The 22,510-nt window shown below is 41.2% G+C and overlaps 1 protein-coding gene across 1 annotated transcript in view; it reads left to right on the top strand.

Annotated features, from left to right (window-relative positions):
* Positions 1 to 22,510, top strand: part of NSMCE2 (NSE2 (MMS21) homolog, SMC5-SMC6 complex SUMO ligase) — a 1,433,635-nt gene that overhangs the window by 498,029 nt on the left and 913,096 nt on the right. The window contains exon 4 of the mRNA XM_044066603.1: positions 12,040 to 12,193. Coding sequence (XP_043922538.1) covers positions 12,040 to 12,193 — 154 coding nt within the window. The remainder of the gene's footprint in view (positions 1 to 12,039; positions 12,194 to 22,510) is intronic.

A 22,510-nucleotide genomic window follows, 5' to 3' on the forward strand; every position in this document is an offset into this window, starting at 1 on the left:
ACATAGTACAGTTGTGTACACTTACCATAAATTTAGATGTTAGAGTGTGTTCACTTCTGCAGTCATGCTTTCCCTTCCTCCTTCACCCGACATCTTCTTTCCTTAGAGAGAGTCATATTTCTGTGGGGGTTTCTGACCCCAGGACTACTAATAATTGTTAAAATTGAACTTCTTTGGTTGGTTAAGGCAAGAAAAATTGAGGTAATGGCATCGCCTGCTCTCCTTTATAGTTCTGATGACCTGATGTCACCCAGCAAGCGACAGCAGCCAACGCACAAAACCTTGACTCTGGTATTCGGACCGACTGAGAGATGCCACATCATGGATAACCCAATGGTTTGGACTGCAGCAGTGAACACACTCGAACACCTACATTTATGGTAAGTGTACACAACTGTACTTTCTTCAGAGCAAACCTTGAGAAAGTGATGGTTATTCCACGGAATTTCAAGTGAGGGGAAGAGAGAAATTCAATAGGTTTACTTAGAAGGGTAGTGTAAAGGTGTTTTGCAGGTCTTTTCAGGGTGTATGCTTCCACCTAGTGGCGAAGAACGAAGGTGGTACCCTAAAAGTAAAAGGTTCTTCACAACTTTTACAAATTAATCTAAGAAATTTAAACAGCAGCAGTCGGAGAAGTGTAAAACTGGAAGGGGGGGGGGGTCAGAGGACTGGCTGCTGTCACGCACACCGTGATAGAATGCTGGACAAGAATTATATATCGCCTACAAAATATTCATTATAGCTACATACACTGATGTTCCTTTGTAGGAGGGAAATTAAGCTCTTTTGTTTGGATGGTGTTGATTGAGCCTGGGAGCAGGTTATCCAAGGACGTCTTCACTTAGATGGGAGGGATTCCTGTAAAAATTAAGTAGAGGGAGCACCTGAGGGAGCAAGCTGCAAAGAGAGAAAGAAAAAAATCAGTATTTAAGGAGAAATAGGAGATGGGATTAGGTAGGAGGATAGGGCAGGAAAAGGAGAGTTCAGAGTGGGAGGGGTAGTAAAAGTGTGTACTGTGGGAAGAGGATGTAGAGAAAGAAAGAAAGCTAAAACTGTAGGAAGAGGGAGAGACGTGACGTGCAGCATAGAAATAGAAGAAAATGGGTGCAGACCAGTAGTACAGTTAGGTAGTTCCACAGTTAAAACAAATCCCCTTGTCAGCCGAAGGAGGAGTACACTAGTAGCTGACACACTTCACTTAAATGCTATGCCAAATACAGTCCTACAATTGTCAAAGAACCATGTAAATATGCAGATTCATGTGTTATATGCAGCTTCTAGTAGTTAGTAATGGACATTTTTAAACATGAGAGTAGTATAAGGCTAACTAACTCAACAGTTGCTAGGAATCTAGCATTGAATGCAGCTATATTGTTCAGTGGAGAAAAGGACATTCTTTTTATTTATTTATTTTGGCTTATGGTAACACCAATTGCATTCACTAGGTGAGGAGGTCAAGAAGACCTAAAGAAGGTTGTACAACGCTAAAAATTAACAGTCGCTAAGGCTCCAGCGTTATATTTAGCATATATGCTTAAATGCGGGTTTACTAGTGAAAAATTAGGACACTTCTTTGCCTATGAAACCAGCTATTGTAGTTGCTAGGCAATGAGGTCAGGAGGACTTGAAAAATGTAGTGGAATACTAAATTTTAGCAGTCGCTAAGACTCCAACAGTAATTCAGCTTCTAGTGACTAAATAAGGACATTTCTAGGCTATATATTAGTAGTCGCTAAGAATTTAACAGTATATTCAGCTTCTAATGACTAAAAGGACACTTCTAAGCACATGGTGCAAATGACAGTAAATTTAGCTTCTAGTGACTAAACAAGGATACTTCTAAGCTATATATTAGCAGTCACTATGAATCTAACAGTATGTTCAGCTTCTAGTGACTAAAATGGCAATTCTAAGCACATGGTCAAACAGTATATTCAGCTACTAGTGATTAAATAAGGATACTTCTAAGCTATATATTAGCAGTCACTAAAAATCTAACAGTATATTCAGCTTCTAGAGACTAAATAAGGACACTTCTAAGCACATGGTACAAACAGCAGCAGTCGTAAACTATTGAGTCTAACAACACATGAAAATTACGCTACATTAGTAAAACAGAGAATTTTAACAATCTTCCAACGCAAGTGTGAAACAATTATAAAGGAAGCAGTTTCACATTAAAAGAGTTACATTGCTACAGTGCTACACCTACTGGGAAGCGAGACGAACAGCCCGGCCGCAGGACCAATTCAGAGGGTAGAGGACGCATTTAGCCCTGATTTTAAAAATGGTGCTGCAGAAAGCACCACCGTAATGAAAACTTTAGGGTGGAAACTAGCCTTAGGGGGAGGGGGATGAGGTAGTGGGAGAGGGGACGGAAGAGGAGGAAGGGGGAGGGATATTGAGCTGAGAGGCGAGATGGCCCAGAAAAAGTGAACTGAAGCTGGAATACAGGAAAAGCCAGAGAGTGGGTTATATCTTTGTAAGTTTTGAATAGTAAAAAAAATATGTTAAAGATTCTTTAGTTCTTCAGAGTAAACCTTAAGAAAGTGATGGTTATTCCACGGAATCTCAAGTGAGGGGATTGGGAAGAGAAAAATTCAATAGAGTATCCTTAGAAGGGCTGCGTAAAGGTGTTTTGCAGGTCTTTTCAGGGTGTATGCTTCCACCTAGCGGCAAAGAAGGAAGGTGGTACCCTAAAAGTAAAATGTTCTTCATGACTTTTACAAATTAATCTAAGAGGTGTAAATAGAAGCAGTCAGGGAGTAGTATGTAAACCTGGAAGGGGGGATCAGCAGAATGTGGCAGGCTGCCTTTGCACACACTGTGACAGAATGCTAGACAAGAACCTGGAAGGGGGGGATCAGCAGACTGTGGCAGGCTGCCTTTGCACACACCGTGACAGAATGCTGGACAAGAACTATATATTAGCTACAATATTCATTATAGCTACATGCACTGATGTTCCTTTGTAGGAGGGAAATTAAGCCCTTTTGTTTGGGTGCTGTTGATTGAGCCTGGCAGCTGGTTATCCAAGGACGTCTTCACTTGGATAGGAGGGATTCCTGTAAAAATTAAGTAGACAGAGCAAGACTGATGTTCCTTTGTAGGAGGGAAACTAAGCCCTTTTGTTTGGGTGGTGTTGATTGAGCCTGGGAGCAGGTTACTAAAGAACTGGCTTTATGCATTCCACCTATTCCACAAGTATTGAGGGTATTTCTGATTACTCAGGACTCTCAAAAATGTTTTGCAGTGAATCCCTTTTGGCCCAAGCTTTTTTGGTGCTCCCTTTTATGGAATTGGCCCAAGGACAATAAGCAGAGATTCTCAGAATCTGGGTCTGCTCACGTACAAGACAGGGAGTTCTTCTTGTCTCAGTCTATTACATCTTACATTTTCTGCTTCTGTTCTTGTACCCTTTAGGTACCTCTGTTTTGAAGACATGCAGCAGGTACTAAGGAGACAATAAATCCTGCTGTTTGAAAATCGTATTTGCTTATTTGGAAGGCATTTCTAGTTGATGTCTACCAAAACAACCAGGGCTGTATTTGGGGGTTGTACCACTGGTGCTTGTGTACTGGTGTGAGTTACTAGCTTCTGGCCTAAGTACTACTTTGTAAGGAACGTCTTGTGGTCAGTATAGTGTGTCTGCTCATAGATCCATCTCTTCACAGGTGTTTCACCTGAGATAGCTTTGCCAACAGGTTGCTTCTTTCTGAGATCTTAACTTTCTGCTGAAAAAGTTAAACTCCTCAACATCTAAAGCTGCTCTCATGGCATATTTAAAGATTCATTACATAGAAAATAGTTCATCTGATGTCAGTATTCATGCAAGTCTTGACTGTGGGCTCTGTTCCAACTCTGCTGTTTATTTCAGCTCTCCCCTTTCAAACTCTCAAGCCAGGCTTTTATCCATATTGCTCCTCTCAAAAGTACCTCAGATCTTTTTTGTCGCTTCCTTTGTCAAACACATTCAACCACTCTCGAGCCTTGGTTTAATATTCAGTAAGTTTTTTTGTTGATATTTCCTTTTATAAGGTTATTTTTTTCTTCTAATGAACCCCCCCCCCTTATCTTTTCTGTTTCCCGCTTGTGTAAGTGCCTTTATTATCCATTTTTCTATCTACCACTGGTAGTTTTTCTGTCAAAATACCATTGTTGGTACTCTTTTCTTACCCTTCTAGTGTATTCTGCTTACCATAGTTGGAGATTTCCCCCCTCTCTCTAGATATGTATGTACAATATAGATCTATGCTGTTTTGTCTACAGTATGGTTCATCGAACCTTACTTTGTCGAACTCACTTCCGCGAAAGTGCATTCCATCGAAAATGCAGTTTCACGGAATAAAAAAATAAAAACAAAAAACAAATGCACTACACAGTATTATGCAGGTGGGCAAGCCACCCTGCACCCCCCCCCTTTGTGGGGGGCTTTGCCCCCCACACACCCCCTACTTTAATATTCTCACTCCAAGATCGCATATTCCCTTGTCTCCACTGTACTACGATCTCAACAAGTTTCCTTAGTTGTACACAAACAGTATACGTTGATGTACAACTAATGCTGTATGCAAACGGCATGAATTTTTTTTGTTTGTTTCCTTTAGTGAAACTTCATTTTAGACAAAATGCACTTATGCTAAAGTAATTTCGACAAAGTACGGTTCGATGAACCGTACTGTCGACAAAACAAATATAAAAAAAAAAAAGCTTTCCTCTGTCTATGTGAGTGAGTGACTAACAATTTTGGCTGAAAAGGCTGAGTTGCCAGTTGCATCTTCCAAAGACACTTCAGGTGTCAAGTGTTAGGGCAAAATGCCCAATTCAGACGCACATACCTTATGTGCCTATTGTTTAGGAAAAGTTCATTTACAGGAGAGTTGTTCAATATGTCATGGCTTTTCTATGAGAATTCTCACAGAACATAAAAGTAAGCTTATTTTGAAAGTGCTTTTGAAGAGTGATTTTGAAGAGGCCTTTTCTGTGCCGAGAACAGAAGCCAGTTCATCTTCATCTCCTTCATCTAGAAAACACCCTTCTTTGGTTCCAAGCATTTCAGAACACTCTTCGGTACCGACCACTTCAATGGCACCAAAAACAAGACATGACTCCAAACCATCTAAATCTTCAGAGCCAACATTGGCATCCTCGGCACCGACAGACAAATTGGTACTGGAGCAACCTCAATTTATTTTGGTACCAAAATCCAAGTACTCACCATCTAGTGACCCATTTAAAGATAGACCTCCCAGCCCCTTCATCGATGTCAGACCCCCCTAGGTTTCCATCGATGGCATCTGTTTGATCCACTAAGAGTCTCTCCAAGACCGACATCATGAGACTGGTGGATCAGCTCATCATGGTGAGGAGACTGTCTTTGATTCCTAGCCAACCTGGCATTAGAACCACTCCTGCTACGATACCACTTATTCCTCCTCCAAATCCAGTCGAGACTTTGGAGCCCTCTGTACCGGCCCTCCCGCCATTGACTGTCTCGATTACGGTAACAACTTCATCTCCTGTACCAAGGGCCACCTTCACTTCCTCCTGCGCTTCGGCACTGGAGGTATCCCAGGGTCGAGAATCCTTAGTCTAGTCTGAGGTGCATGGATTGGCTTCTTTAGCTTTGGAGCCGTGCATCGCCCTTGGTGCTTCGGCCTATGTAGGCTCGACCCAAGCTTCAGTTCTGGGGGTCGCCTCCTCAGTGCCGGGTGGGACCTTGGTTCCGAAGAGTCTTTTTTGGTTCCGGGCTCCCATCCATCTATGGGTGGGGGTGCAAGCCTTTTGAATCATGGAGAAGGCCTTGTCCGTTGCGGACTCACAGTCAGTGCCATCCCTGTCAAGGCAGATTTCCACATCCCCTCGACCGGAGCTTCCATTGGTCTCATTCCCGGACAGAGGGCAAAAATCCTTCAGGAAAGACCCACCTTGGTGGTTTCCTCTTAAGACACTTCACTGGAACCCTGGAACATCCCCCTAGGAAGTACCCATGAAGAAAAAGTGCAAGAGGAAGCACTTAGATTCCCTGGAGGAGTCTTTCACTGAAGGTACTGACTTCCATGAAGTGGAAGGTCCCCACAGATCACCCCCTGATGATGTTTTCTTCGGGGACATCCTGGAAATCCTTAAACAGAGGGGTGGCTGGTCTACCCTCCAGCCTTCTGAAGAGTCTGTATACCTGGAGGCTTTTTGGGCACAACTCTCTACTTCTTGGATCTCTCTGCCCACTGACAGTCTCATTAAACTGAATTGCTCAGTGGGTGTGGAAGAAGCCCAACTCCATCGAGCTGATCCCCACGAGTTCTGATTGCAGCCTTTCATCCCCTAAGGATGAGTAACACTGGTCTAAAGGCATGCCCGTTGACACCATGGTGATAGCAGCAGCCACTAAGAAAGAACTTGCTGAGGCAAGTCTGACTATCTTTCCTCCTAAGAAGGCATCTAGGACTATGGATAGGTTTGGGAAGCAAGTTTACACTTCAGCAACCTTTGCCCTCAGGTTCCTAAATTACATGGCACATTTTATGGGGTTGCAGAGGGATCTGATCAAAGAGCTCTCAGATACCCTATCAGCAGCAGTAGCTGACCAGGTACACGACAAAGTTGCCTCACAGCAACCCTGGAAGTGATTTCTAACTCGTCCATGAGACTGATTGCCCATGCACCTGAAGGGATGACTAGAGTGACGGATTCAGGCATAGCCATTAGAAGGCACACCTGGATGTGCTTGTGTGAATTTGCAGAGCCATTTAAAGTGTCCTTCATCAATGCTCCATTTGACATATCATCCCTATTTGGTCCCAAACTTAGTCATGCTTGCCAGATGTGAAAGAGATAGGAAGACTCTTTCTGCCGTAGACTATGTTTCTCTACTCCTCAGAGGTCTTACTCTGGGAACCAGAGAAGTGGGAGACTATGGTTTATGGTTTAAAAAAATCCCAAGGGCCTTTCCAGGATTCGCATGGCAAGGACTTCCCCCGGGGTAGAGGGGGAAGTAATGGAAGACGCCGCCCCAGAGGCAGAAGTAGCCCACAAAACCAGGGGTCTAGGGATTTCTTCTCTGGGACTTCCTTCCAGAATTCCTGAAGGAAGACCTGATTGCCCTCCCCTGGAGGCAGGCGGGGGATGACTTTCTCTGCACCTGACTGCCTGGCAATTAATAACTTCGGACAAATAGATGCTGGGAATAATATCCAGAGGTTACAAAATCCCAATATCTTTACCCCCAAAAACCCAGAAAAGACTCCCAGATGTTCCACCCAGTCACAGGGAAGAAGCAGTTGTAGAAATTCAGAAACTGTTCGACAAAAGAGTCCTCCAAAAAGTCCGACCAGACCAAATAGGATCCAGGTTTTACTCCAGGTTCTTTTTAGTGCCCAAAAAAAACAGAGGACTGGAAACCCATTTTGGATCTCAGCCAATTCAACAAGGTAGTTCAGCAAACCAAATTCCAGATGGTCTCGGTACAGTCAATACTTCCATTCTTGGAAAACAGTGATTGGATGTGCTATATAGACCTCCAGGACACATATTACTACATAAAAATGGACAAATGCTCCAGGAGTTTCCTGTGCTTCCAGTTAGGAGCCAGTCATTTCTAATTCAGAGCACTGCTCTTTGGACTCACCTCAGCACCCAAATGCATGGTAGTGGTTGCAGCTCATCTCAGACTGCAAGGATTTTGAGTTTTTCCATACCTTGACGACTGGCTTCTCAGAGCTTTTTCATACATCGACAACTGGCTCCTCACCAAGTTTTTCCATACCTCGACAACTGACTCCTCACTACTGCCACCACATGTCAGAACAGCAAGAGATTACACTTTGCATCCCTGTTCATCTCTAGGCATAACAATAAATTTCAAAAAGTCAGGTTTACAACCTTCTCAACAGTTAGAATTAATCGGAGCCCGCTTAGACACTGTTACAGGAATTGCTTCACTTCCTCTAGAAAGACTACAGTGGATCAAGTCCCAGGTCAGACAAATTACCCAAAATAGAAGGATTCTAGCCATATTAGTCCTACAAGCACTAGGCTTGATGATAGTATCAATCACTCTTGTCCACTTAGCAAGATATCGCATGCGAATCTTACTTGCTTCCCACTGGTGTTTGACACATCAGCCAATGTCTTACCTAATAGTGATAACCAGTTGATGCAAATAGGATCTTCCATGGTGGCTCCATTCCGATCAGATTCTCTTGGGACAACCTTTCATTCTTCCGCAAACCCAAGCCATAGTGACCATGGATGCTTCCCAGATAGGTTGGGGAACATGATCTGAGAAGGACAGTCCAAGGCATGTGGTCCCAACTAGAGGCCAACTTGCACATCAGTGTTCTGGAGATGAGGGCAGTGCTGTTAGTGTTGCAAGCATTCTAGGATGCAGTTCTTCTGGGAACAGTAGCAATTTAAATGGACAACATATCGGTAGTTTGGTGGATCAGCAAACAAGGGGGAACCAAGTCTTACCCATTATGTCGAGAAGCCCTCAGAGTCTGGCAGTGGGCGATGTCTTCACAGCAATGCACATTCCAGAAAGCTCCATTGTTATAGTGGGCAAACTGGGCAGAACCATCCCCTCATGCCTCACGAGTGGTCTCTAAATCCTGCGGTGGTGAAAGAGATTTTTAGTCACTGGAGCTAACCTTGCTGTGATCTCTTTATGTCCCTCTTAAACAAGCGCAGCAGTTACTTTGCCCTAAATCCCTCTCCGGGGGAGTCACCCAGAGACACTCTTCTCCACAATTGCTCCCCGGTCTCTTCTATGCCTTTCCACCAATTCCCTTGATATCCCAGTTTCTAAAGAAAGCCAAGAGGTCGGAGAACTCAGTAATCCTCATTGCCCCTTTCTGGCCTCTACAAGTTTGGTTCCCCTTCCTTTGGCCTCCTCTTCTTTGGGAACCATTGATACTGGACCCGGTTCTGGACCTGCTGTCCCATCTGGAGAGCTTTTTTCATCCGAACTTCCATCATCTCAAGCTCACAGCTTGGCTTCTCCAACTCCCATGATTGCCAGGCATGCATCCCTCTCCTCTCCTGTCTGTCAAATCATTGTCACCCATCACAAACCTTCAATGGGAAAAAATTTGCAAATTGGGCCCCGATGAACGAACTTGACCCTTATACGACTCCTGTTCATAAAGTTTTGGATTTCTTAGCTACTTTTTATCAATCTGGTTCTTCTACCTCAACAATTAAAGTTCATCTAGCGGCAATCTGGAACTCCCACATAGGGTTTGAAGGATCATCCCTGATGTCTCAAACTTTGTAAAGCTTTTTTATAAAGGGAGTTCTAATGTTAAGACCCCCATTTAAAGAACCTATTTCTCCTTGGGATCTATCGCTAGTTCTTCAGTCCCTTACTTTATCTCCCTTTGAGCCATCAGCTACCTGCAGCTTAAAGTTCATGTCATGGAAAACTTTATTTGTAGTGGCTATTGCATCTGCTAAAAGGATATCTGAACTCCAGGCTCTATCCTCCAGACCACCCTGTATCATTTTTCACAAGGACAGGGTTTCCCTTAGGACTAATCCTTCCTTTTTACCAAAAGTAGTCTCAGAATCTAATATCAATCAGACACTTCAACTTCCAGTTTTTTTTCCCAATTTTTTCTAACAAGGGAGAGTACTTCCTACGTTTTAGACTTTCACAGACAGTTATGTTTTTACCTTCACAGAACAAGAGACTTTCGAAAATATGATCAATTGTTTGTGCTCTTTTCTTTCCTTTCTTTAGGCAATCCAGTTTCAAAGGTTACCTTGGTGAAATGGCTTGGTGACTGTATTGCATTTATTTGTCAATTGAAAGGGCTCCACCCTTCATGCCCTGTCAAAGCTCATTCAACTAGAGTGGTGGCAACTTCTGCAATTTTTCATGCCAGAACTTCTTTAGATGACATTTGTGCAGCAGCTACTTGGGCTTCACCTCATATTATCACTCATTACAAACTTGATCAGGTCTCCGGGGGACAGGCATCATTCGATTCGATGGTGCTCAGGAATATTCTTCTGTGAGACTTTTCCAGTCAAGGATTACGTGAAGATTGATAACATCAGATAAAGAAATTATGTCTTACCATAACGTTACATCTGTGTTGGCAATCTTCACTAATCCTTGACATTCCCCTCCTCCGTCCCCCAACCTAAGACTCTTAGTGGATCAAATTTTTACAGGACTGCCTTCTTATTATGGGCACATATCTGGTCTCTTATTCGTATAACCTATTTGTCTGCCACTAATTTAGGCAAACTCTTTGAGAGGAGCATTATGGATAAAAGTCTGGCTCGAGAGTTTGGGAGGGGTGAGCTGAAATAAACAGCTGAGCCGGTTCTAAGGCTAGAAACCGAGCCCGTAGTCAAGGATTAATGAAGACTGACAACACAGATGGAACGTTATGGTAAGACTAACTTCTTTTTTTATTTACTCTGACATCTGCAGAATCAGTATCTGGATATACTTTTCTTCCTGTTGCTGACTCAGTGGTAGAGTCGCTGGATGCACTCTTTAACTTGAAATATGATATTGTGACTTAGGTATATATTAGGCTAACAGCATCCATGGTCTTTATAAGCCAAGTTGTGCAATCCATCCTAATTGTGTCTTTATGAATCATGGGCGTTTGTTAGGAGGGATTATGTTAGGAAGTTTCTAAAGGTTATGAACGGGGTTATGTTAATTTGGGCTTTACTGTCAGCCTCTGTTTATTGAAGATGTGGGAGCTAGACCCAGGGTGAATTTCAAATTTCCCATCCATTGGTCAAGGTTATGCTGAAACAGAGTTAGGGATGGATTCTGCTACATGTGGATAGGGAGCCTTGTTCAACGCATGGAGATCCTCAGAGATACATATTTGTCTCACCAGCATGTCTTATGTCAGACAAAATTTAAATCCTTGGATTTAGAAGTCCTGATTCTTCTTGATTTGCAGATGTGCAAAAGGTCTGTTAGAGCTAGATTCAAGGATGCCTCATATGCCAGGCATTGATCACCTCTCAGTAACATGTAGGAGACAAGAGTATAGAGAGAGGACTTTATGGCAATCCATATAGGACACTGTATTTATAACCTGGATTCTCCTTGTAAGAAACCTTTGAAGGTGTTCAACTGTTGCATATGTCTGGTCAGGTACATGGGGAAGGGGGCATTATACTCAATGATGGGTCTGCTAAGGGCCAATTAAAGTAACTCTGTGACTTCCTTGTACCTGGATGCCGTGCTCTCACATTTAAGTTGGGCATGTACTGGACAATATCTGTGTCCCCCCTAGAATATTTAGTAATGTGCAAGTTAAGGATATAAGAGAAAAATGACAGGAGTTTGCCAGGGTAGAAGGCCTACTTGCAAACGGACCAAATTAGTGAGCACCTGTCTAATGTTTGGCATGTTGGTAATATTAAGAAATTTGCATGAAAGTGTAAGTGTGTATTTTTTGTTGTTGGCATTAGGCAAGTCTCAAGGAAACACTCTTGTTTTATAATACAAAAACATTCAGCATATTTTATGCTGCCACACACAGTCAGTGGACATATATGTCTTCGACTCTTTGACTAGGACAGTAGCTATAGTATAGTCAGAAATCACTGAGTGGTAGTAAAATATTGGATGCTTGCCCTTTCATTGCACTACCAACCTTCCTGGAGATGGAGAAGAGCTATAGTAGTGTGCTGTGTTCTTCCTTTAGCTGACAAGTCATCACAAGTTTGCTCAGTGCCGTTCATCTGCTTGTATGGGTACTTTTCATTTGCACCACTGAAACAGTTTATTATTCCCTAGATTGTAAGTAGTTTTGGTGGCTTTTTGGCCTCCTGTATATTGCAGTAATAGTTGTATTTTATGTAAATGCTGAAATTTGTGTACAGTAATTCATATTCTGTCAAAACTTCTCGTGAACACATTTTATTTTTTAATACAGCATCACTTTAGCCAAATAATTCTGGCTTTAAATGCGAGTCATTTGGAACTAGTAAAAGATTTAACAGAATACGAGTTTCAAATGCCTATACAATGATCATCTGTAATCTTATGCTTTGTTTTAGGTAGCTCAGGAACGACCCGAGAAAATGCCAGATTTGCAAACTTTGGTGAAGGATAGATTTAATTTCATGCAGAGTAAAAACACTGATTCAGAGCTTCATAACAATGAAAGAGTTATTCAGTTTAAACAACAGCTAAAAGAAATGAGGAAACAAGGTAAGTTATTCCAGTCCCTTTTTTGTTTATAACAATCCACTGAGTTCTGATCTGCAGGAAATCAGAATGCTTTAAGATGTTTCATTGCTCGCTCTGGTGAAATCTGCAGGTCTTTATGCTTACATTTTCTGTTAAATACATTTAAAGTCATTTGTATCTGAAAAGTCAATAAAGAGCTTATATAAAATATTAATTGATGTAGATTGTGTAACTGTGTATTATCCAATTTAGCTTGTGGATCGTTTAAACACTTAAACATTGTATTATCTAGAATATTATATTTTGGGAAGCAGGAATGTAAGTCAGCAATGTCAACAGTAGTTCACCGCATTCATTTTATTGGTTGTTTTCTTCAGTTATTCATTTCGTAATCACTCGTTTCATTTTTTTTTCTCTTCAAATTCTAATATTCTTATTTGCCATTTGGTTTGTTTCATTTTTGGTTTAATTTATTTCCTGGGTTTTCCTTTCTTTTTACAAGGGAGTGATTGGGTGTTACTGGGCAGCCAAAGGCTCATTTTGTAAGTGCCTGTTTTAGAGCTAAAAGGTTCATCCTTGACATTTTTTTACTGTCTTCCATGACACTGCAGCTTGCTCCTATTTAAAGTCATGCTGGTCTAAAGTGTGTGTGTGTGTGTGTTGCGCGTGTGTGGTTTTGTATTTGTGTATGTGTATCTGGTATGACAAGGATCCCTTGTTAACCAGATGGTTGGAAATCATAGACTTCCAGCATCCAAAACCTTTCCAGGTTACTAGCTGCCTTCTTCCCATTGCCCCTAATGCTCTGCCAGTCAGTTTCCCCTCCATAGCTCTTTTTCTGCTTGTCACAGTTGCATCAGGGAAAATGACCACAAATGATGCTAATAACTGTAACAGTTTCTGTGAGCAAGTGTTTGATTTTACTGAAATGTTCAGCTTTTTATACGGTTTGTCATCTGATCTACTTTTCAGGTGACATTATTCTATTTTTGTTTTTTTGCCTTTGCACCTTTTCTTCACCTCTCCTAGCGCTTGTCATTTCCTTGTAGTGCCTGAGCACTTGTTATTGATGATTCTTCTCTGCTGGTTCATTTTTTGCTGTTTTGCTTGTTTATAAATATGAAAAAAAAAACTCCTGTAGCACTTAACTGTCTTGCTTCTTCTGTCATGAGCTGTTTCTAGTGGTTTGCTGATATAAGGACTTTGTTCTTTGATGTTTTTCAGAATGCATTTAGTTTTTGCTTTTTTAATACTTTTAATAGTTTCATAGCTTTCTCTAGACCTTATTGTGTACTTTCTCCAAGTCTAGGAATGCTCAGTTAGCTCTTTCATCATATCTAGTTTCTTCTCAGCTATCTGTCCCACTGCAGATGTCTGGTCAGTTGTGCTGCATCAGTTACCCTTTCTAGAACTATGTTGCAGTGTGACAGGAGCTTGCTACCGCTCTACTTCCCACATTTGTGAATGTCACCTTTGTTCTTGTACACTGGCACTAAAATACTTTTTCGCAAGTCATCTGGATATGCCTTAATCTCCATACCACTATGACTGCTGTCTAAAGCCATTTCTAACCTAACTCACCCAACATCTTGCTCATATGTACATTGACCTTATCTGAGCCTGCTGCTTTCCCTGACTTCATTTTTCTTGGTGCTCTTCTTACTTTTTCTAAAGTGAGCAGTACAGTTTCTATGGGGTTTTCTTCATTCAGAAGCTGGTGGAAGTACTCCATCCATCTGCCTTTGATGTCTTGTGGACTGGTGAGCAGTTTTTCAATAGAGAACCTTCTGTCTCTATAAACTTCAGCCAGCAAAATATGTTCTCAGTGCACTTGCCCTTAAAACAGAACATTGTTGCCCGATTCTCAAAAAAAATTTAAATTGAGTTAAGCTACTACCTAGTACACTGTCTTTAAACTAAGTAAGTTGAAATCTTTCTCATTCTTCTGAAATCACCTTACCTAATGTATCTCAAACATTAACTGCAGGTCCCTTCTGTCTTCAGAACTACACTTCACATCCGTGGAACCAGACTTCACTGCCCAAACCACAGTTTTTAAGTTATGGGACCAACAGAAAACATTTAATTGTGATTCCTTTGCAGCAGAAATGAAACGGACTTCCCTCTACCTTGTATTTAGCACCGATCTTTACAATTTCATATTTAAAGACGTCACTTGCTTTATAATCAAAAGACTGATTTCAGTAATTCTTCTCACTTAGTAAATAAAACTATATGAAATTTTGTTTCTGAAATATTGACTCTCCGGAACAAAACAAGGGTTGTTATGGATCTGCCCAAGGACTATTTGGCAATCGTAAACAAGGTTATGACTGCAATTAAAATGCAGTATGATTATTCATATCAAATAACATTGAGAGTTCTCAAAGTAATAATTTTTAGAGACTTTGCTTCAAAACAAAGCCCTATCTAATGGATATAAATTAGGCTTGGGTTATAAATATGCATATATTCAAAACTGGTGTAGCACTCTAAAAACCTACTAATAACCAAAAAGAGTGCTAGTAAGTGGGTGAAACATCCATATATTTTAAAATCGGTCTTTAATCACACCAAACACATAAAAACAATTGCAGTAATCGAAAAGGTATCAAACATTAAACACTTTTGTCCCTCACTGGGGACTTCATCAGAATGACACCCACGTAAACTTTACTTCCTTTAATAAGCCTCCAGAGCTACATGTTTTAAGAATTTGAAGGTGCATGACACAATAAAATGTGATGTAGGTAAATATTAATAAAATTCAAGTAAGATATCCATATGTGCAATAAGTCCATGCTATAATTAGTATCTATGGAATTCCAAGTAACAGAATATATATATTTAATTCTAAACTGTTGTGACTTAGATGTTATATATTCAGTTTAAATAAGTTTATAACACTCTTTAAACCTATGAATAAGATTTGAATTATAATTTAGCTGATCTTAAGCAAGAGTTCATTGAACATGTATAGTAACTATTACCCACGTTCAGTATTGGTCTTTGTAGGTAAATTGCCAGTAGCTGTATGCCTTCTTAGAAGCAATCCTTCCTATTGTTTTGATTTACTTTTTAATGAGAGATCTGTAACTCAGTGTAGTTGGATTGATGCTGGTAGTGTTTTTGAGTAGCTACAATGATGCTTTTCTTGTTTAGCTACAGACTGCTATATAAGGTCATCTGTCCCATTCTAGTAAAACAGTGTGACCAGAGTTGTTATAAAAAAAAAAATATTTCATGTTTTCATTCATCCGCTGAGTAAGCTGCAGCTTAACTATTGTCGTGTAGTTGGGATTTATATATTTGTGTTAGAGAAACGAAATTGCAGGACTGGCCTTTCTGCATCCTACAAGTGATACTTCTGCTGTCATACACACGATCCTCCAGGACATTCTGTAAACTATCTACGCATTACTGGCAGCTTTAAATACACTTTTGAGTTTTCTGCTGTTCATATTATGAATTCCTCTTCAGCAGTGTGTTGCAGAATGTTACCTCATAGTGTTTGTTGTGTTTCTTTATTAATTTCCTTAGCCAGTTGGTTGAAGGCATAGTATAGAGTTTTGATAACTTTAGACCACTTCCTTTTACCCTTGGAAGCCTAAACCATCCTATGTAGAAGTACACAAATTGCCTACAGGGCTCTAATGAATTGTTGGCAGTTGAAACGCTGAGTGCTGACAAGCTGAAAAAAGACTGAAAATCCAGGAGAAAAACAAATCTGGAAGATTGCCCCTCTCCTTTAAACTTTTTTCATAGGGGGACAAGGCCCCCTCCCCCAAAACATATGTATACTAACTCCAAGATCATGGTACCTCATAGAAAAGGGAATTTTCTAAGAAATGGCCATCTCAGAAGTAGTATGTGTCAGACACTTTTTCAGCTATTCAGTCTTTGATCTTTGGGACTTGCTGTAGTGGGTCCTGACATTTCAAATGGTTACCACCTTCAGCCTTCCCCAAGCTCATTTCATGAAGTACTGACTTAGCCACTGGCATATGTCAGTAAAAAACATAATGGGCTATGTGGGGCACTCTTTTCTTTACCAGGAATGCCTCTAATGGCTGTGGAGTGAGACTGCAGCCTTATACTCCTAAGAGCATCCATCCTTGCAACTGTCCAGATTTTCACAGAATGTCCAGATTTGTGCCTCATATTTTTGGCCTGCTCAGCATACAGTTTGTAGCTTTCTGGCAAATCACTGTGGATTGAAGTCACTAAATGATGACATACTAGTTTCAGACTTTATATCCTTTAGAAAATACATGCTAAGGCAAATCCTGTTATTCTAGCAACTTTGTAAGTTTATAAGTGCAACACTTAAAACGTGTCCCAATTTCTGGGCCATTGTTCCCCCATTATTTTATGCTTTGTCCAGATTTCTTGTGCTGAGAGGTTCAGAGGTATGTTGAGGAGTGAAGTACTGACACCCATCATTGGCAATTACTTATTCTTAGTATCATATGATCTGAACATCCATTGTTGTAATGAAATCACTGATAAAGTTGCACTGTATTTAAATGAGATAATTTTGTAACGGTACACACAACATTCCTACTTTGATATGAATTATGATGTTCTTTAAGGCTATCTGCTATATATTTTTTCATTGGTTACACTTCTTTAGGTGTCAGTTTTAAGTTTCTTTAAAGCAGAAACAAATGTCAGAGAGTATATTGGTTTTTTTTTTACTAGACACACACCAGCTGATGCTGAAAGAGCAGCAGTGAGAAGCATGAGTTACTGCCATAAAGGAGGGCTTAAAAAATAGACCAGACATTGACTTACACCGATTAGTAGGAGCTTATTTGTTGTATTGCTGCAAGAATCTTTTCCCAAAAGTCAGCACTTATGTATTTCTCTAATAGGCATCATTTTCTCCAGTTATAAAACTTTTGTGATTAAAATTCTCCCTGCAGAAGCAGGCTATATTAAGACATACACGATGCAGCTTAAAATTTTAATAAATATACTTATTGAAGATGTAGTATTTTATTGGCTTACAGTTTTTTTTAATTATTTGGCTGTCATTACAGTTTCTGTTTACTAAAGATTATTCAACATTCTTGTTTGAAGGTACAGACATTTTAATGCCGTAAGAGGGGATGTGAACAGATTTTTTTTCCAGTGTAAAACTTTCTAGAATGTCATCTAGAGCCAGTGTTCACACCACCTGTAAACTCTTACTTGCTTTTAATTACATTTCTTGAGATGATGACATTAAGAACAAAATTTAATTTTATTCCAGTTTGGTACTAACATTCAAGACACATGTTTTACTGCAAAGATGAACATATACCAAACTGCCCCTAGAAAATTTGAGTTCAGCTTTCTTCTTATGTCTTTGCCCTCAAGTTATGCAAAAGGGGAAATAATAGGCTGTGTATATCTAGTTCTACTTAAATAAATTCCTGCAGCTTTGATATGAGCTTGTGGCATAAACATTCATTAGAAGTTGCTGTGGAAACTGTTGTCTTCATGAGTTGCTAAATTTACAGCAAGATGAATATTAACATATAGTCTGGCAGCAGTAAAGAAAAAAATAGCTGAAGAGTGACTCAGTACATAATTACAGTTACAGCCCAGAGTCTGACATTGAAAAAGATGGTTACTGCAGTTGCTTCATTTTCTAAGAACTCCAGATATAACCCATTCTTATAAATTCTGTTGTGGAACACTGCTGGATACTGAAGAACATTTATTTTAGTAATCTGTGACAGATGAAGCAGTAAAACATAGATGTATGTATACATTTTTTCAAAGTATCTTTAACAGATTACTTTTTAGTACTGGTGTAAGCAGCTGTAAATTCTCAACATGTTGAACACAATTGACATTGTGTCCTTCCTTTCTCGGTGGGGAAAATTGACTAGCTAATCCTCATTATTTTATTTGAATGCACTGTAACATTTTCTCTTTTATTAACATTCTTTAAAATTTCTGCTTTATTAATTACTGTAGAGAAGACCAAGCTGTATTATTTTGGTCAACAGCCTTTAGTTCCTGAAACTTAAGGATATATATTTATATATATATATATATATATATATATATATATATATATATATATATATATATATATATATATATATATATACAGTTTCTATAAACAAAGTTATATCCCTTTTAATGAGAAGAATGAAATGCAGTTTAGAGTGACTAGTGATGCTCATCGTGTTACCCTGCTGCAGTCACCACACTTGGGTTATCCTGTCATCAGGCGGTCCCGCAGTCGGCCTGAATTCCAAAGTCTTGGTCCGCCGTCGGTTGCTGTCGCTTCTTCCCTGACGTCAGTGCGCCAGGGGTATATAAGAGGCATCCGACACCATTTTCTTCAGTCTTTCTTGCCGCACGGTGCCCGAAGCAGAAGCAGTTCGCAAGTTCCGGTCGGCCGACACCTGAGATTTTCGAATGGAATTTCAGTCCGAAGTCTTCAAAGCTAAGTACCCCATTGGGGAACCTTTTCTTGCCTCAGTCCGATGTCAGAAAAAGTTAACAATTGCATTTCTTGTGGGAAGCAAATGCCTCATAAGGACTTTCATTCTTATTGTATATCTTGCCTAGGCCCAGACCACGAGGTCACTGGTTGTCGGTTTTGTGCAGGGTTCAATAAGCGAACTATAAAGCGACGCTTTGATTTCGCACGACACTACTTCGGTAGGAAATTTAATTACACTATGCCGTCTGAGCAACCGACTACCGGCGTGCATAAAAAACGCAAAGATAAAGACAGGCAGCCTAGATCCAAGCCAGACTCCGAGGCCTCGGCTGGGCTGGTCGCCGCTTCTCCGGTTTTCAGTGAGGAGCCTACGCAGCCCCTGGCGACTGCAGAATTGCAACCCCAGACCGCTTTGGATTCTCAAGCAGAGAGTTCTAGGCCGACGCAGCCATTTTCTTTACGCCCTACCGACAACATTGCAGAAGGAGAAGCCGGTGCTGTGGAAACACCTTCGGTTACAGAAGGTGTCTTCAGACCGGCTACTCTCACCATAAAATCTTATGCTAAGCTTAAGACTCCTCTAAAACCAAAAAAGACTGCACATCAGTCTCCAGTTCAAGGCCCCATGCCTAAGAAACAGATGCTTAAAATGGATGAAGATTTGATTTCTTACCCCCCCCCCAGACAAAAGGAGGATTATGCCTCCTCTGATCAAGTGTCTATTTCCTCAGGCTCCTCTGAGGAACAGGATTACTCCTTTCCCCCTTATGAAGATTCTGATGCTGAAGATTCCATTCCCTCAGCTTCTCCCCCTGAAGACTATTCCTTTGGGGAAACCTTGCATACCATGAGGGAACAATTTCCACTGGGAAGGTCAGGACTACTCCAACTCAAAGAAAAGGCTCCGAGAGTTTATTTTACTCCCCCAGCACAGACCACGTGCTATCCCTCCAGTTTTAGACATTGTGGATGATGTTTACTTAGAATCTAGTCTAAATCCAGATTCTCTGCCTCCTGCTCCAGCCAAACCAGACAGATATTATAGAGTGCCTGACTCACACAAATTCCTTTACAAAAGCCCTGTTGCTGACCCAGAGACAATCTCCCAGGGTCCCAAAGGGGCTAAGGCTTCTATGGCTAAAAATCCTGTACCCTCTGAAAGGGACTCCAGAGCACTTGATAGGTGGGGGAAGAAGGTTTACACCTCAGCTACTCTAGCTATGAGAGCACTAAATTGTCAATTTCACATGCTGAAATACCAGCAATTCCTAATGTCTCAAATAAAACAAAAGATGAGCACGCACCCTCAACAGTCTGAATTCAAGGAAATGTAGGATCTGTTGCATGCAGCTGAACAGGTGGGCAAACATACTTTACAATGTGGATTTGATTCCTTGGAAGCTTCCTGTAGAGCAGCTGTTACTGGGTCTGTTATACGTAGACATGCTTGGTTAAAGGAACAAACTCTGCCTGATCATGTTAAAGCAAAGTTACTAGATGCACCCTTACAGCAGGATGTCTTATTTGGAGTTAAAGCAGAAGAGGTTTTAAAGAAAATGGAGGATAAGGCAAAATCTATGCAGATGGTCAAAGATTTCTTACAGGTACAACCCCCACGCTTCAGCAGAAATTGCCCAACAAAAAACTGGTCCTTTCCAGCTTCTGACAGACCATAGAGGGGTAAATACAGATGCCCAAGGGGCAGAGGTCAAGCACAAATCCCTTACAAACCTCGCCAATGGGGCACTGCAACACAGAAGTGAGGAGAAGACAGGTCCCAAACTACTAGAAGACAAACACAATGACTTAAACTTCAAACTGCCAAGCAAAGCTGTCTTGGCAGCTCCCTTGGGAGGAAAATTAGCACTTTTTGCAGACAACTGGCGCATCATCACAAAGGACAAATGGGTCCTAGACATTATCTCACAAGTATACAGATTCCATTTCCACACCTTGCCAAGGATAAAAGGAATGCCAAACCTGCCAAAAAATCAATGGGTAGAGGCACAAAAACAAATTACAGCTCTCATGGACATGAGAGCCATTCAACTGGTACCTACACAGGAGCAAGGCCAAGGATTTTACTCAAGGTTCTTTCTAGTCCCCAGAATGGACAATGCTTGGAGACCCATTCTGGACCTTTCGATTCAACACCTTCTTGCAAGTACCCAAATTCAAGATGCTAACACTACAGCAGCTTCTTCCCATGTTGGGCAAGAAAGCTTGGCTAGTAACGTTGGACCTCAAGGAGGCATACCTGCATGTCCCTATCAGACAAAATTGCAGAAGATACCTCCATTTCATTGCAGGTTCAACCCATTACCAATTATCTGCACTGCCCTTTGGCTTATCTACTGCGCCCAGGGTCTTCACAAAATGCCTGGCACCAGTAATTGCATACTGCAGACAAAGAGGAATTCAAATATACCCATACCTGGACGACTGCCTCATCCAAGTAGAAAGCAAGGACATTCTCTTACAACATCTGGCTTTTGTAAAACACCTTCTAAGTTGCCTGGGGTACACAGTAAATGAAAAGAAATCAAAACTAGTGCCCTCACAAAATATGACATTCCTGGGTGCCAGCTTGAATACAACGGCCCAGATGGCTTATCTGATGCCAAACAACTACAACTAACTCAATACTTCAAAATAATGGCAACAAAGACCCAACTCCCTGCAAGAAAAATTCTGCAGGCCTTGGGCTTCATGGCATCTTGCATACTACTAATACCATTTGCAAAACTGCATATGAGGAAATTACAATGGTACCTGAAAAGCGTATGGACTCAACACAGCCACAGCTTGGAAACAATGATACCTCTCATTCCCTGCCTTCAACAGGAGTTTCTATGGTGGTCACAGGCATGTCACCTCAACAAGGGTCAGCCTTTCACCTTACCCCCAGCCAGGCAAACGATGACAACAGATGCATCGGACTATGCCTGGGGGGCACACATGGCAGGACAAGTTCAAGGCATATGGACTGCAGATCAAAGAAATCTGCACATCAATCAAAAAGAAATGCTAGCTGTACAGAATGCTCTGACAGCCTTCAAGGACCTCTTACATCCTGGACAGCTTATAATAAGGACAGACAACACCACAGTAATGTGGTACATAAACAAGCAATGGGGTACACACTCCTACCCTCTATGCAGGCAAGCAATGACCTTGTGGAACACAGCACTGGCTTACCAAGTTCAATTACAAGCTCAATTCCTGCCAGGAAAAAAGAACACATTGGCAGACGACCTAAGCAGGAACATCATGGATCCCCACGAGAGGAAACTGGATCCACAAGTATTTGCAATGATAACTCAAAAATGGGGGCGCCCGGACATAGACCTGTTTGCCAACCCCCAAAACTATCAGCTATCAAACGTTTGCACCAGGACATTTCACCATCAAGCTTGGAAAGTGGACGCACTCTCATTCAGTTGGAAAATGCTGACAGTATATGCCTTTCCTCCATTGCCCCTTCTCACAAAAGTGTTGCTGAAAGTCAGGATGGAGAGACCACGAATGATACTCATTGCCCCAGACTGGCCATGCCAGCACTTGTACCCACTACTAAGGAACATGGCCCACGGCCCACCATGGATTTTACCACAAATTCCTCATCTGCTCACACAGCAAGACAGTCCAATTCTACACATCCAGCTCAAAACCTTAAATTTGGCTGCATGGCAAATCACCTAAGCAACCAGCCAGCTCCTCTTTCACAAGCTGTTATGGATGTCATTCTGGAGGCCAGGAGGCCCAGCACCAGGAAAGCCTACTCAGACAAATGGAAAAGATTTTGTGCCTGGAACCAAGCTAAAGGCCAAAATACCCTTGAGCCGGACATACCTCAGATTCTACAATATTTAACTGAGATGTTACACAAAGGA

This window comes from Protopterus annectens, chromosome 3.part1, assembly GCF_019279795.1.
Source record: "Protopterus annectens isolate FY-2018-M chromosome 3.part1, PAN1.0, whole genome shotgun sequence".
Classification (NCBI taxonomy): Eukaryota; Metazoa; Chordata; order Ceratodontiformes; family Protopteridae; genus Protopterus; species Protopterus annectens.